Consider the following 13,175-nt stretch of genomic DNA (forward strand, 5'->3'; position numbering starts at 1 on the left):
CAAGCATCGGGGACCGCTGCGGAGGGCTGCGCAGGGCTCCCCACACTTCCTGCAGCCTGCTGCAGCACTACATTGTACAAAGTAAGTCACAAGCACCCCCCCCTCGTCCCCCTTAGCGATGCGATCCTGCCTCCCTCCCCCGCCCCTTAAAGGGACGGGAGAAGTGTTACACAAACTGGTGGGTCACAACCCACCAGTTTGAGAACCACTGCCCTAGAAAGTCTAAAAAATGGACATGTTCCAATCAGTTGCCTGCAATAAACTTCCATATATAGTACTTCTGAACTAGGAACAGATAGAGGAAAGTGATATTTTATTTGTATTTATCTGGGCATTTATAGTTCACCTTTCCACTCCCTAAAAAGCCCTAAGGTAGCTCACATCCTGTAAAAATAAAAATAAAAAACTTTATTTTTTAAAAAGCAATCAGTTAAAAACAAAAAAGTAAAGTATATCAATGACAAAAATCTCAACAAAAATGTTCTAAATGAACGTTGAAAGAAAACCACTGAAAGGGCCAACCAAGTCTTTCGTGAAGGCAATTTCAAACCCTGGGGACTGTGAGTGAAAAGGCTTGGTCCTGTGTCCCCATCAATCACATCTCCAAAAAGAGTGGAGAAACAGAGCAGGCCCCTGCTGATGATCAAAGTGGGCAGGTAGATTTATGTGGGGAGAGGTGGTCCTCCAAATATCCTGGTACAAGCTTGTTCAGGCTTTAAAAGTCATACCCCACACACCTTGAATTGAACTCCAGTGACATACTTGTTGCCAATGAAGCTAGTGTAGGACAAGAATAATATGTTCCATGCACAGGCCCCCTCTTGGCCCCAGGCCGCAGCATTTTGCAATTTGTTGTTAGTTCCTGATAGAGATTTTAGAGGGTTAACCTAACTTCTCTTCAGATGAGAAAAATAACTGAAATTGGAGCCAAGAAAAGGACTGGTGTTTCTCTTAAAAACAGGATAGCCATTATGTCAAAGTGACCTGAACAAAGAGAACATGCACATCATAGCTTTCCCAAAAAGGAAAATTCCAGGGTCTTGTGTAACCAAAGTTGTGGGCCAGGAACTTTTCCTTGGAAGGGCAAAATGACTTCCTAGTTAGAGCTGGAACCATGCACCAAACAAGTGTCATAATATGCCCAATAAGGAGGTGGAAGTGACATGCAGTGTCACATGGGTACTTGTTTGTTTCAAGGCATTTAATATGAAGTTCTGGGTGTGGTTCTCGAACTAAGAAAAAAACGAGGGGTAAACGTCTGTATCCAAACTGAATCAATTAGTCTGTAAATAGCTGTAAATAAAAGCCTCCAAAAGCTTTTAAAAGGTCTGTGACTGTTTAGCATTTGCGTCAGTGACAAGAATCTGAAAATCCTTCCATCATTCCTGAATACTACAAGAGTAACCCTAAGTATAGCACATTGAGGGTGACCAGATACAAGGACGGACAGAGTGCCTATGCCTGTAACCATTGTATAGAAGAGGGAATTTTGGTAGATGCAGGTTAACTTGGAGAATTTAAAAAGTTGCATCTTCCAAAATTCCCTCTTCTATACAACGGAGAAAGGTACAGGAACTCTGTCCTCCATTGTATCTGGTCACCCTGAGTGCAATACTCCAGACTGATTGTGATGAACACACTTGTTAGGTCTGGCCAGATGTGTCCTCCTCAGAAAGGGATGCAGATGGCACATCAGCTGAAAATTTGGCAGGAGTATCCCTGGCATAGCTGCCACTTGTTTATCCAGGTGCAGAGCCAGATCCAGGGAGCACTCCTGAACTACAAACCTGATCCCTCAGGGAGAGAACCTCCTCATCAAAAACAGGCTGAACTCTCAACTCCAAGTCAGCTTTCCTACTGACAAGCAAATGAGTCATTCTTCCCCACCACTTGGAAGCATAAAATACTACATACAGGAGAGGTGCAGGCAGTGTGGTGTAGGATTTTACTCCCAACTGGTGTAGCAGAATAGGAAATCCTTTAACGCAGTTAGCTCTGATAACTTCATGGGAACTCTGTAGTGCATGATGATAAACAGAATTTCTCCACTTCAGACATAATCTTCTTGGAATTAGAGAAAGAAGAAAGATACACTCTGACTGAGCTTCAGTTGCTAAAGGAAGAGGAAAAACAACCATTAGAGATGTACTACAACAGTAATTTTTTTTAAGCAGCTTCCACACACAGATTCACCTCCCATCTTAGAACAGTTAGCGATTAATGAGCACAACAGCTCATCATTTCACACAGCAAGGACTGCAGTTAAGGTTACTGCTTTAAGAAGAAAAGACTTAGTTTTAAGTAAGTTGCAGGGTAAGCTAACCCAACAAGCTCATGCTAATACAGTTTCCACATTGCTAGCTAAAGGGCTTTTAAAGTCCTGTATTAAGTTTGCAAATATTTCCAATGCATGGCAAGAGAACTATATAAACAAAATGTAACAAAGCAGCTTTGCTTACCAAAAAAGTTTGCAGTTTGTTGGCTCAAAGCAAGAAGATCTAAATGAAGTGCTGGCAGCTTGAGCAAAGACTCATCAGGATGGTTGAAAATCCATGGCAATGACAATATTCCAAATAGGTTTTCAATCACCTCATCATTAAGCTGGATTTTTACTTTGGGGGAAAAAAACCACACACCATACCAATTTAACTAAGATGGCTTATAAAAAGAAGAGGCATACACCTGAATAGAAAATATTACTGTATTCAAAACACAGTACCACCAAGATGCTTAGGAAGGGGGCGGTGGCAGGGCAAACACTCTGCTTGTTAAGAGGTTTAGGTTTACCCCTGGCACCTCCACTTGAAAAGATCCCAGGCAGTAAAGCTGGGAAAGACCTCTGCTTGAGTCCTTGAAAACCTCCTATCAGTCAGAGTAGATAGTACTGGAGCAGATAGACCAACAGCCCAATTTGGTACAAAGCAGTCTCATCACATGTAGTGACAAAAAGCACTGTGAAAGTGCAAAAGGCTCCTCCATTCAATACTTGCTGTCATAAAATGCCTATATTTTATGTGTATGGAAGGTATAGTGGATTGTCATTTCTCCTTGCTCTGCAAGCACTCCTGCGAGAATGATTTTGATAGAGATCCCTGGGGTTCAGTCTTGTTCTAGGACGGGGGTTTCTGCCCAGGGAGCACCTCAGGCTGGTGTTATCCGATTCATTCTATCAAGATATTTCCTTATTCAGCTGAGTGCACAAAGAGGGGAAGGAAAGGAGTGAGCTTGTAACCTCTAGGCCCTACTGCCCTGGATCAGCATGAAGACGCTGGTGACCCCTCTCTTGATCCTGACATTTGCTAACTACATTTTTAAAATTTACAGACAGCAATTAAACAACAAGTACTGTTATTTTATATGACATCTCACCTTGCATATAAAGTAATGCATCAGATATTTTCACCAGTCTTTGGATGACTGGTTCTAGGTCAGTTATCTGTGAAGCAGACTCTAACAACTTCCAACAGACTTGAACTACTCTCATGATAAACTCAGAAGAAATCCAGGTAATCTGGACACTGTCCCCCGATTCTGAAGGCCAAACAGTATTACGTTTACGAGCGTGAAAACCGCGTAGATCAGCACGATGACCAGTGCTGTTAAGGAGAAGAATGAGAAATCTGGTCACAGAAATGGTTTGATCAGATGGCATGTTATCAGTTTCAGATTGAAGACCAATCTCAGTATAAAGCAATTCTGATACTCTGGGTGACATTTCATGAAATGCAAGCAAAGATCTTCAAAAACCCTTCTACAACTGCTTATTCCAGGCCCTCTCCCAGTTACATCTATCCACCTTGTGAAGGACAATCCCACCAACTATGCCTTATTTATCAGCTCAAAAGCTGACCGAGCAATGAGCAATGCAAATGTTTCTACAGAGCAACTGAACAACAAGACAGTTGACAAAGCCACTTTGCTTTTAAATGTGCAACAATACAGTAAGTGAAACAATGACATGCGGACACTTATAGATTTGGATGATTTTTGTAATGTTACCTTTGCAACAGAACTGTTATCAAAAACAAAACTGAAAACGATAATTTGATACATCTACCTGTTGACATCCTGTGTACAGTGTACTGTGCAAAGAGCTGCTAGCTGAACTATTAAAGAAATTCCTTCTACGGTCTGTAGAACGTCCACTGGAAGAGTATCTTGCTCCAGGAGAAGCAGAAGAGATTCCATTTTCTTGGTTACAGCATTCCACAGCATGCTTTTTATGTTCATATTCACAGTACTGAGGATGTGAATGAACATTTTATTTTAGAATGCTTTCTGTAAAAAAAGGTACCTTAAAGTACAGTACAAGATCTGAATGTGGAAATACACCTGCAGAAGACAGCAAAGTCCAATTGTATCTAAACTCAAATCTTTTGACAAAGGAAACACAATAAATTAAAACTTAAAGAATTACTTTTGATTATGAACCCATTCTGCCCAGCCCACAGATGGACACATTTGATCCCTGTTTCATATATGCAACGTTGCGCAGAAATGGCTTAAGGAATTAGTACTAAGAAAACCAAGGTGGATATACAAATGTTCAAGACACAGGGGAGCCTGACACTAGGGATCAGATTAAGCTGCAGCTGTGCAAGCTGTAACTTAACACCACTGCAGCTGAAGCATTACAGGATCCCTGGCAAGAAAAGCAAGACTAGATGCTGCATGTGTTTCTCCCCACATTATCCTTGTATTCAAGACTGACATTTAGCCACTTCAAGCGTTTCAGCTCAAGTGGGATGGCAGAACACCCAGTACAAGAATATATTTTTTAAAACCAAAATGTAAAATGCAGTTCAAAAGCAGCTACTAAGAAAGGGTTTTCAGCAGTTTTACCATTTACTTAATAAGATTTAACCACATTTCTGTAGGAATCTCTGTGGAATGAAATACCATACTCTGTAAGCACAGGCGACTTTTTAGATGGCTTTAAGGAGACACTCAGACGCAGTCTTTTTTCCGGAACATCATCACTACTGCTGCTCCAGCCATCAGCCTCACAACGATTACTGTACTGAAGCCCCTGAATGAGTTCTGCTGCTTCAGTCTTTAGTGCTGCATAAAGTGGACTCAGAAGATACTAAGACAGATAAGCAAACAAAAGTCAGCACAACTTCACATTTCTTACACAATTTTAAAAATCAAAAATATATTTGTTCCTGCAATATCACAAAAACTGATTATCTTCCATTTTTGCAAATCTCCTCAAAATTCCCCTGATGAAGGCAAACAAGATTCTTCACTTCAACTGCAGACAAATTCTTTAGCTATTGTGACATTTAAATGGGCAGCCCGATCCAACACCAGAGCAGTGTTGGCCAGAAAAATCTGGACCTGAAGTTGGCCAAGATTAGATCATTATAAACACACACCATACTGCGACCCATAAACACCTATTATATGTACATTTTCCAAAATCAATCTTTGCACAAGGTTTACATCTGCCCTTAAACCCAAATGCAAAGACTTTGTTGTTTCATCACATTTTACACACCTCCTGGTCCACCTGGCTTCCAATGACTCCAACAAAAAATCTGCAGATGCTATTAATACGAGTCTTTCTAACTGGAACAGCAGATTCATACCCAGCAGGTACAAATGTCAAGAAATACTGCAGTATGTGACATAAGGCTACTTTTAACTTCTCAGATGGAAGAAATCTAAGGACATCGGCTTCAAACAATGCATGGAGTTTCTCCAGTAGTATGTTTAGATAAATGGGCTCAATATTCTCATGGGAATGTCTTTTAAAAGGAAACAAAGCTCTGATCAACATCGACAGAGGTTCTTCATATAGTTGCAACTTCATAGCATCTATTTCATGCAAGGTTTTTAAGATTCCAAAAAAAATGGAGAAGAAACTGCTAGCAAGCTGCTCCGGAGGCCCTCCTAGTTGGATAAGCTCTATAAGAAAAGTCAAACTGCAAGATTTAACTTTTGGACTCCCATACTCCAACAGAGAGCATCCTATTGCCCAAAGGATGGTGTCTTGTCGTTTAAAAAACACGTCGGGAGCTATATCTTTAAGAATTTGCATCAACACTATCTCCAAGCATTCCACATTGCTCATGCTCATCAACTGCAATGGGACAGAACTTAAAAAGCCCAGATGTACAGTGGAGTTGCTTGAAAATCTGTTCATAACCACAGGCCAACTCAATAAATCCCCCTGGAAGTGCATTTCTGTATCTCTTTCGTGGAGTAAAATCAGATCTTGAAGAAGTTGCAGCAGTTCTCTCGTCAACAAGTTAAAGATAGCACAGTTCTTGACTTTGAAGAGACAGAGTAAAGAACAAATGACCTTACTGACGTTGTCATGTAAAATGTGACAATTTGGAGTGGCAGCAATTCTCAGAAGCCTTGCTATGATCCAATTGCTAAATTCTAGACAAAAAAATAAAGAGAAAATCATGGCTACAAACCTAAACACACTTAAACCCAAGTAAATCCCACCAAACATTGAAACTTAATTCTGAACAAGTCTTTCATTACTTTAGACTGCAGGACATGCATGATGTTTCAGTCCAAGAGCTTTGTTTCAATTAAAATTAAACTGTTCAATTAAAATGAACAAAATAATCCTCAGTAAATTCAACAAGGTGTCACAAGAGCAGGACCTTTACTTAGCCCTCTGTTAGCTCAGATCACAAGCACAGGAGACCAAAGCTCAGTGCCATGATTAAGTTCTCTTCCGAGAGGTGGCCTCAAATACATTCCATTGCCAGTTTCAGGTTCCACCAGAAAGAAGTTTTCCACCCCTGACCAAGTCTCAAAGCACTGCCATTTCTGGTGATTCTCACCAGAGCTTTACAAAGAAAAAATTAATCCAGAGTGATGTGTCTGAACGTAGGCCAAAAACATGCTCCTCTATGCATTAACATAACTCTAACATCTATAACAGATATTCAAATATTTTAAGTTATAATGCAGTACATAGCTAAAACAAGCATAACGTCAAATTTATTTAGCTTCCTGTTCTATAGTTCAAGACAGATAACAGCACTTTTTTGGTCATTCATTAATCTTTTACTAAGTTAATATTTGGACCCATCCAAATACCACAAGGTAATTCACAAAAGGGATCTCTAGAAAACAATGAAAAGGAAAATCAATACTGTACAGCACACTGTTGTCATATCATTTGCAGCACTGATTTTATTTATTTATTTAATTTATTCGATTTGTATTCCGCCTTTCTCCCGGAAGGGCACCCAAGGTGGCTGAATTCCAGAGAGTTAACATAAATGCCCAAATATACTCACCAATACAGTTAGTTTCTGTGTCACTTTGGTTATGAGTTCCAGTTGCATTTATAAACACAAGTGGGGATGATTTCATGATATGCAGAATAAAATCAAGCAGCATTACAGAACTTGGCTGAGACTCTGTTTTCTTCACAAGTTCTAGGGCCACTGAAAAGGAAACAGATTCATACTATGTCATGACTCATAGGAAACTCAAAGTTTATTTCCTATTTCAAGCCAAATTTAACATTTGCTGTGCTGCAACACCATTCCTATATGGCTACCACAAAAGTATCTTGCAATTGCAGTTTGGACTTTTCATATAGGTTTTCCAAAATATAGAAAACAGGACCTTCCCTTACTTTCTTCAATGTCAACAAATGAACTATGCAAAGTAACCAAATGCACAAACAAAAAGGTAGGCAGAAGACTGTTTATTGCCCAACATGTTTTGAGTCTTATGACTCTTCCTCATGGATAACTTAGATTCAGTTATTTCAATTGTTTATATACCACAATGATCTCCCACACCATCTCGGGCAGGAGCACAAGACAGCTCTGGTTTCTAATGAACTGAGTTGTTCTGAGGAAGAATTATACTCTGGGAAATGATCTTCTGCACTCTTTTAAGGTTTCTCTTTCATTTTGTCAAATGTCACGCCAACAAATCATGGATTCAAATAAGAAAACACATCCATTTTTAAAGGGAAACTGCCTCTCAGTGCAAGCACGCTGCTTTTGTTCACACTTTCAGATCAAATTGCATGGATAATATACACTGTTGTTAATCAACTGATGGGAATTCTACAACTAAACAAGATTGGCTTCCTTCATCATCTTGCCCCCACACCCCAGATTATGCTATGCATAAGAGCAGCCCAATCTCATGCCCTGGTGGCACCCAGAGGAGCAGCGGCACCAAAATGTCCACTGCTGCATCCTATGGGGCAGGGCTGACACCAGAGTCTCCTAAGTGTAAGGGAACATTTGTTCCCTTACTGCAGGTAAAGCCCCAGTGATTCTAATGGGTTTCCTAGGAGCTGTGCCAGCTGTTTTGCCTAGGAGGCCCACATAGGGCTCCATGGGCTAGAAGGGGGCATAGGATTTGGTGGCAGTCTGCCACTCTCTCTGCCTCCCCTCCAGGGACCAATCCTCCCCCCCGGCCCACCCTCCCTTTAGCTCCCTCCCTGTCATCCTCCCTCCCCAAAAAGCCTCACTTCAGGCTGGTGGCCCAACTTACTGCTAGCCACTCCCCCAAGTTGTCTTCTCAGTGCTGAGGCACAGAGCTGACTGGTGTGGGCCTCAGCACTAGCCCAGCATCCTTACTGCCCGAACAGAAGTGCTTTACATCACTTTTGTAACAGCAGCTGCACAGGCAGAGTGGTGGCCACAGGCGCTGCCCAGGTATAGTATGGAGCCCTTAGTTTGAAAACTCATCTAGTGTTTGGGAACTTGCCCACTGATATATAAAATTAATGATAAATAATATGCAACAGAGATCACACCATCTGCCCCCCACAAGTAGTGAAAGTCTTGTTTTACTCACCAACATCCACATCCATAAGTATTCGGTCAATGAACTGCCCGAGTATTTGTCTTGGTTTCTGCACAACAACGTTATATTCCTCTGGGCTAGCACTGAAATTAAGAATTATAGTTACATTTGTGTCGCCCATTCAACATTTTACTGTTATGCTAATTTTACAAGTCTTTGCATAATGCAACAATTAAAATACTGAATTTCAGTTAACAACTTTTCCCAAAAGTAATCTTGGTTTGATTACTTTGAAGTTCTCCCCCACACACACACACTTTTACTAGCACACAAATTAATCAAGATTCTTAAATGTCAAATTGCAATATACTTCAAAAGGACCTCTTCAAACTTGGTGACTAAGCAACATAATGACAAGGGATATACATGACAGTAAGTGAATCTCAATTGTTGCAGATAGGAGATATACTAGTTTTGATAACTTAGAGAAGGTCTTGCAAGGTCTAATAGCAAGAAGAACAAATCAGGTCAGCCATGGCTCCCAAGTGGCGAGGTAAAGAAGCTCTGTGCATGATGAGAAGCTTCCTTATGTAGCTTGCTAGCAAAAATACGAGATTAAGTCCTACTGGTCAAGTAACGAGTCAACTCAGTTGAAACCTATTCTCCTCACTAGGAGCCAATCTCAAATACACAAACATTTGCCTTCCACTAGTGACTTGGGGATCCACTGCTGGGTCATCATTCACAGTCTGCCGTAACCCATTTCTGCCAAATTATGGCTGCAGACCATGGGTGGATCCAGGGGGGGCCATGAGTGCATGCCCCCCCAAACTGTTTCACCAGTGGGAAGCAAAGATGGGAGCCAGGGAAATGTCCAGTGGGCATGGCATTGGTGGCCAACAGATCTTGGAATGGGAGCACAGGTGAATCAGCAGGTAAATCTGGGCTCCAAGTCCAGGAGGGAGCCCAGGTCTACCAGCCTACTAAATGGCCACAGAGGCCTTAAGCTCAACCGGGAGCCCAGGTCTACCCAGCAGGTGGATCTGGGTTCCTAGTGTGGGCAGGGGCCCAGGCCTACACATCCAGCAAATGGCCAGGGAGGCCACAAGCTCAACCAGGAGCCAAAGCCTATCCAGAAGGTAGCTGTGGGCTTCATGTTCAGGTGGGAGCCCAGGTCCACCCTCTCAGCAAACCTCAGCCAGGGAGGCCACAAGCTCAACCAGGAGCCAAAGCCTATCCAGAAGGTAGCTGTGGGCCAGTTCAGCTGGGAGCCCAGGTCTACCCACCTGGAAGGGATGGCTCTTGGGGCAGTCAGAGTGGGAGTCCAGGTCTACCCAGTTGGTGGATCAGGGCTCTGTGTCCAGGCTGGAGCCCAGGTCTACCCACCTGGAAGGGATGGCTCCTGGGGCAGTCAGAGTAGGAGTCCAGGAATACCCAGCAGGTGGATCAGGGCTCTGTGTCCAGCCTGGAGCCCAGGTCTACCCACCTGGAAGGGAGGGTTCCTGGGGCAATCAGAGTGGGAGCCCAGGTCTACCCACCTGGTTCAGCTGGGCTCTGGAATTAAGGGAGCGCTCATAGCCCCCCACCACCACTGGACCCTCCCCTGCTGCAGGCCTACCTGCCCAGCCCCCTGAGCGCTGGGATCATGGAGGCCATCTCCAGCCCCTGGTCTGTCATCTTCCCAGCAGACCCGTCCCTGCTGCTCTCCCGCCACCTCACTTTGGTCTTCGCATCTCTCCCCGCCTCCTTCCCGGGACTGGTAGGACGGCGGCTGGCAGGAGTCAAACCTCCTACAAACGCGTTTCGCTTGTCTGTTTCCTCCTTAGCTGCTGCTGCGCACGGGGACTATGTTAGAGCTTCGGTGGTCGCACTTAGGAAAGGAGGAGGGCGAGGGTGATGGGAAGAGTTAGAGCACAATCGTAGGGTTGTCTACTCAGAAGTAAGTTCCATGGTCCTCAGTGGGGCTTACTCTCAGGAAAGCATACATAGGATTGCAGCCTTGGATTAACTGCACTGCTGTCCTTGCAGAAGGAAGGTCAGAGCAAACCATCTTTAGGCTACATGCCCAAATTAAGTACTGGATATAGCTAATTAAGGCTGCAATCCTATTCACACTTTCCTGGGAGTAAGTCCCATTGATTATAATGGGGCTTACTTTTGAGAAAACATGCATAGGATTGGGCTCTAAGGCTACAATCCTATCCACACTTTCCTGGGACTAAGCCTCATTGACTATAAAGGGACTTTCTTCTGAGTAGACATGCATAGATTGGACTATGAAGGCCAATTCTATGCTTGGGATCATTAGAAAAGATATTGAGAACAAAACAGCTAATATTATAGTGCCGTTGTACAAATTGATGGTAAGGCCACACCTGGAGTATTGTGTCCAGTTCTGGTTGCCACATCTCAAAAAGGATATAGTGGAAATGGAAAAGGTACAAAAGAGGGCAACTAAGATGATTGCTGGGCTGGGGCACCTTCCTTATGAGGAAAGGCTATGGCATTTGGGCCTCTTCAGCCTAGAAAAGAGACACCTGAGGGGGGACATGATTGAGACATACAAAATTATGCATGGGAAGGATAAAGTGGATAGAGAGATGCTCCTTACACTCTCATATAACACCAGAACCAGGGGACATCCACTAAAATTGAGTGTAGGGAGAGTTAGGACAGACAAAAGAAAATATTTCTTTACTTGGCCTGTGGTTGGCCTGTGGAACTCCTTGCCACAGGATGTGGTGACAGCATCTGGCCTGGATGCCTTTAAAAGGGGATTGGACAAGTTTCTGGAGGAAAAATCCATTATGGGGTACAAGCCATGATGTTTATGTGCAACCTTCTGATTTAGAAATGGGCTATGTCAGAATGCAGGGGAGGGCACCAGGATGCAGGTCTCTTGTTATCAGGTGTGCTCCCTGGATTGGGGCCGCTGTGAGATACAGGAAGCTGGACTAGATGGGCCTATGGCCTGATCCAGTGGGGCTGTTCTTATGTTCTTATGACTGTAAGGTTGCAATCTTATCCATATTTGCCTGGGGGTAAGCCCCATTGACTATACTGTAATGGGACTTACTTCTGAGTAGACATGCAGAGGATTGGACTGCAACCGCCTGGTTCTAGGCATATTTGCGATGAAGTTCCACTGTCTCACGCCTAGGCATGACTACTTAGAAGCAAGTCCCACTATAATCAATGGGTCTTCCTCTCAGGTAAGCGTGGATAGGATTGCAGCCTTGGAGTCTACAAGCTGCAGGCGGCGCCTGTAGGTTCGAGACCTTCCTAGAAATCATCTCCTCTGCTCAAAAGGTCCTGGTCTCTCTCTAACCCCGGATGTGTAGGAGATGCTGCTAACGGGTGTGCACGTTTGGTCCCTGTTGCGTATATTAGGAGACCACCTTTCGTCTCTTTGCACTCGTTTGGGGGGCGCCTGCGCAAATGAGCTCGCGTCAGTGGCGTAGCTGGAGGGGGGCAAAGCACTAAGTTTGGCAGGGAGGCTCATCGCACCGTGCAAGGGGCACCTCCTCCTCTTATTCCAGGCGGGGGGAGCAAAACGGAGGCGTATGCCTGGAATGGTGCCCCTTGCACGCTCCGGTGAACCTCCCTGCCAAACTTAGTGCTTTGCCCCCCCCCCTCCGACTGGCTCGCATTATTGTGTTCTATTACCGTGTGATCCTCACACCCCGTGGGAACTGGCCGGATATTTGCTGGCAACCACACAAGAAAAGTTCCCTTTCACCCATGGCCAGCTATAACCTGCCTCCGCAAAGCCTTAGGCAGATACATAAGAGGGAGGCAGGAGAATAATTTCTGGGCACAGAGATGGCATGACCATCTCTTCCAGGAGATGTCCATGGACACTTAACCCCTCCCCCCCAGCACCCACACACACAGAGGCAAGAGAAAGCAGTGCAATTAATTAGCAATGCAGATTAGCGATTTGAGGGCTGGTAAGTAGCATTTAACTTGGAAGCGATGTCCTTGAGCGGTTCAGTGACAGCTGCAATTTAACCTTCTCTCCCCCCCATCTCCAACAGAATCTATTTGAAACAGTTACTATTAAGGCTTGACATTGTTCTTGAAGTTAACCTGCCTATGAATAGGGATACAGAGAGATGAAGATATCACCGTCCATGAACTTGGCACTTTACAAGAATTAAGGGGCAGACCCCTGCCCTGGGGGGTTTACAGCAGTGAATCTCACACATTTAGCACCAGGACCCACTTTTCAGAATGAGAAACTGTCAAGACCCACCAGAAGTGACGTCATGACCAGAGATGACGTCATCAAACAGGAAAACTTTTAACAATTCTAGCCTGCAATCCTACCCCCACTTACCCAGGAGTAAGTCCCATTGACTATCATTGTTAAAAGCATATACAGAGTGGCCTGTTCAAAGTACAGATGTGTAACACTTCCCCATGGTAGC

The 13,175-nt window shown here is 43.8% G+C and overlaps 1 protein-coding gene across 1 annotated transcript in view; it reads right to left on the reverse strand.

Moving 5' to 3' along the window:
• Positions 1–10,447, reverse strand: part of ATR (ATR serine/threonine kinase) — a 54,323-nt gene extending 43,876 nt beyond the window's left edge. Inside the window, exons 1-9 of the mRNA XM_066619244.1 lie at positions 10,364–10,447; positions 8,797–8,888; positions 7,269–7,418; positions 5,501–6,390; positions 4,905–5,086; positions 4,058–4,240; positions 3,370–3,596; positions 2,460–2,612; positions 1,915–2,113 (exon numbers count right to left, since the gene is read on the reverse strand). Coding sequence (XP_066475341.1) covers positions 1,915–2,113; positions 2,460–2,612; positions 3,370–3,596; positions 4,058–4,240; positions 4,905–5,086; positions 5,501–6,390; positions 7,269–7,418; positions 8,797–8,888; positions 10,364–10,422 — 2,135 coding nt within the window. The 5' untranslated portion in view covers positions 10,423–10,447. The remainder of the gene's footprint in view (positions 1–1,914; positions 2,114–2,459; positions 2,613–3,369; positions 3,597–4,057; positions 4,241–4,904; positions 5,087–5,500; positions 6,391–7,268; positions 7,419–8,796; positions 8,889–10,363) is intronic.
• Between the last annotated feature and the right edge of the window lie 2,728 nt (positions 10,448–13,175).

The sequence above is a fragment of the Tiliqua scincoides genome, chromosome 3 (genome assembly GCF_035046505.1).
Source record: "Tiliqua scincoides isolate rTilSci1 chromosome 3, rTilSci1.hap2, whole genome shotgun sequence".
In the NCBI taxonomy this organism is placed as follows: domain Eukaryota; kingdom Metazoa; phylum Chordata; class Lepidosauria; order Squamata; family Scincidae; genus Tiliqua; species Tiliqua scincoides.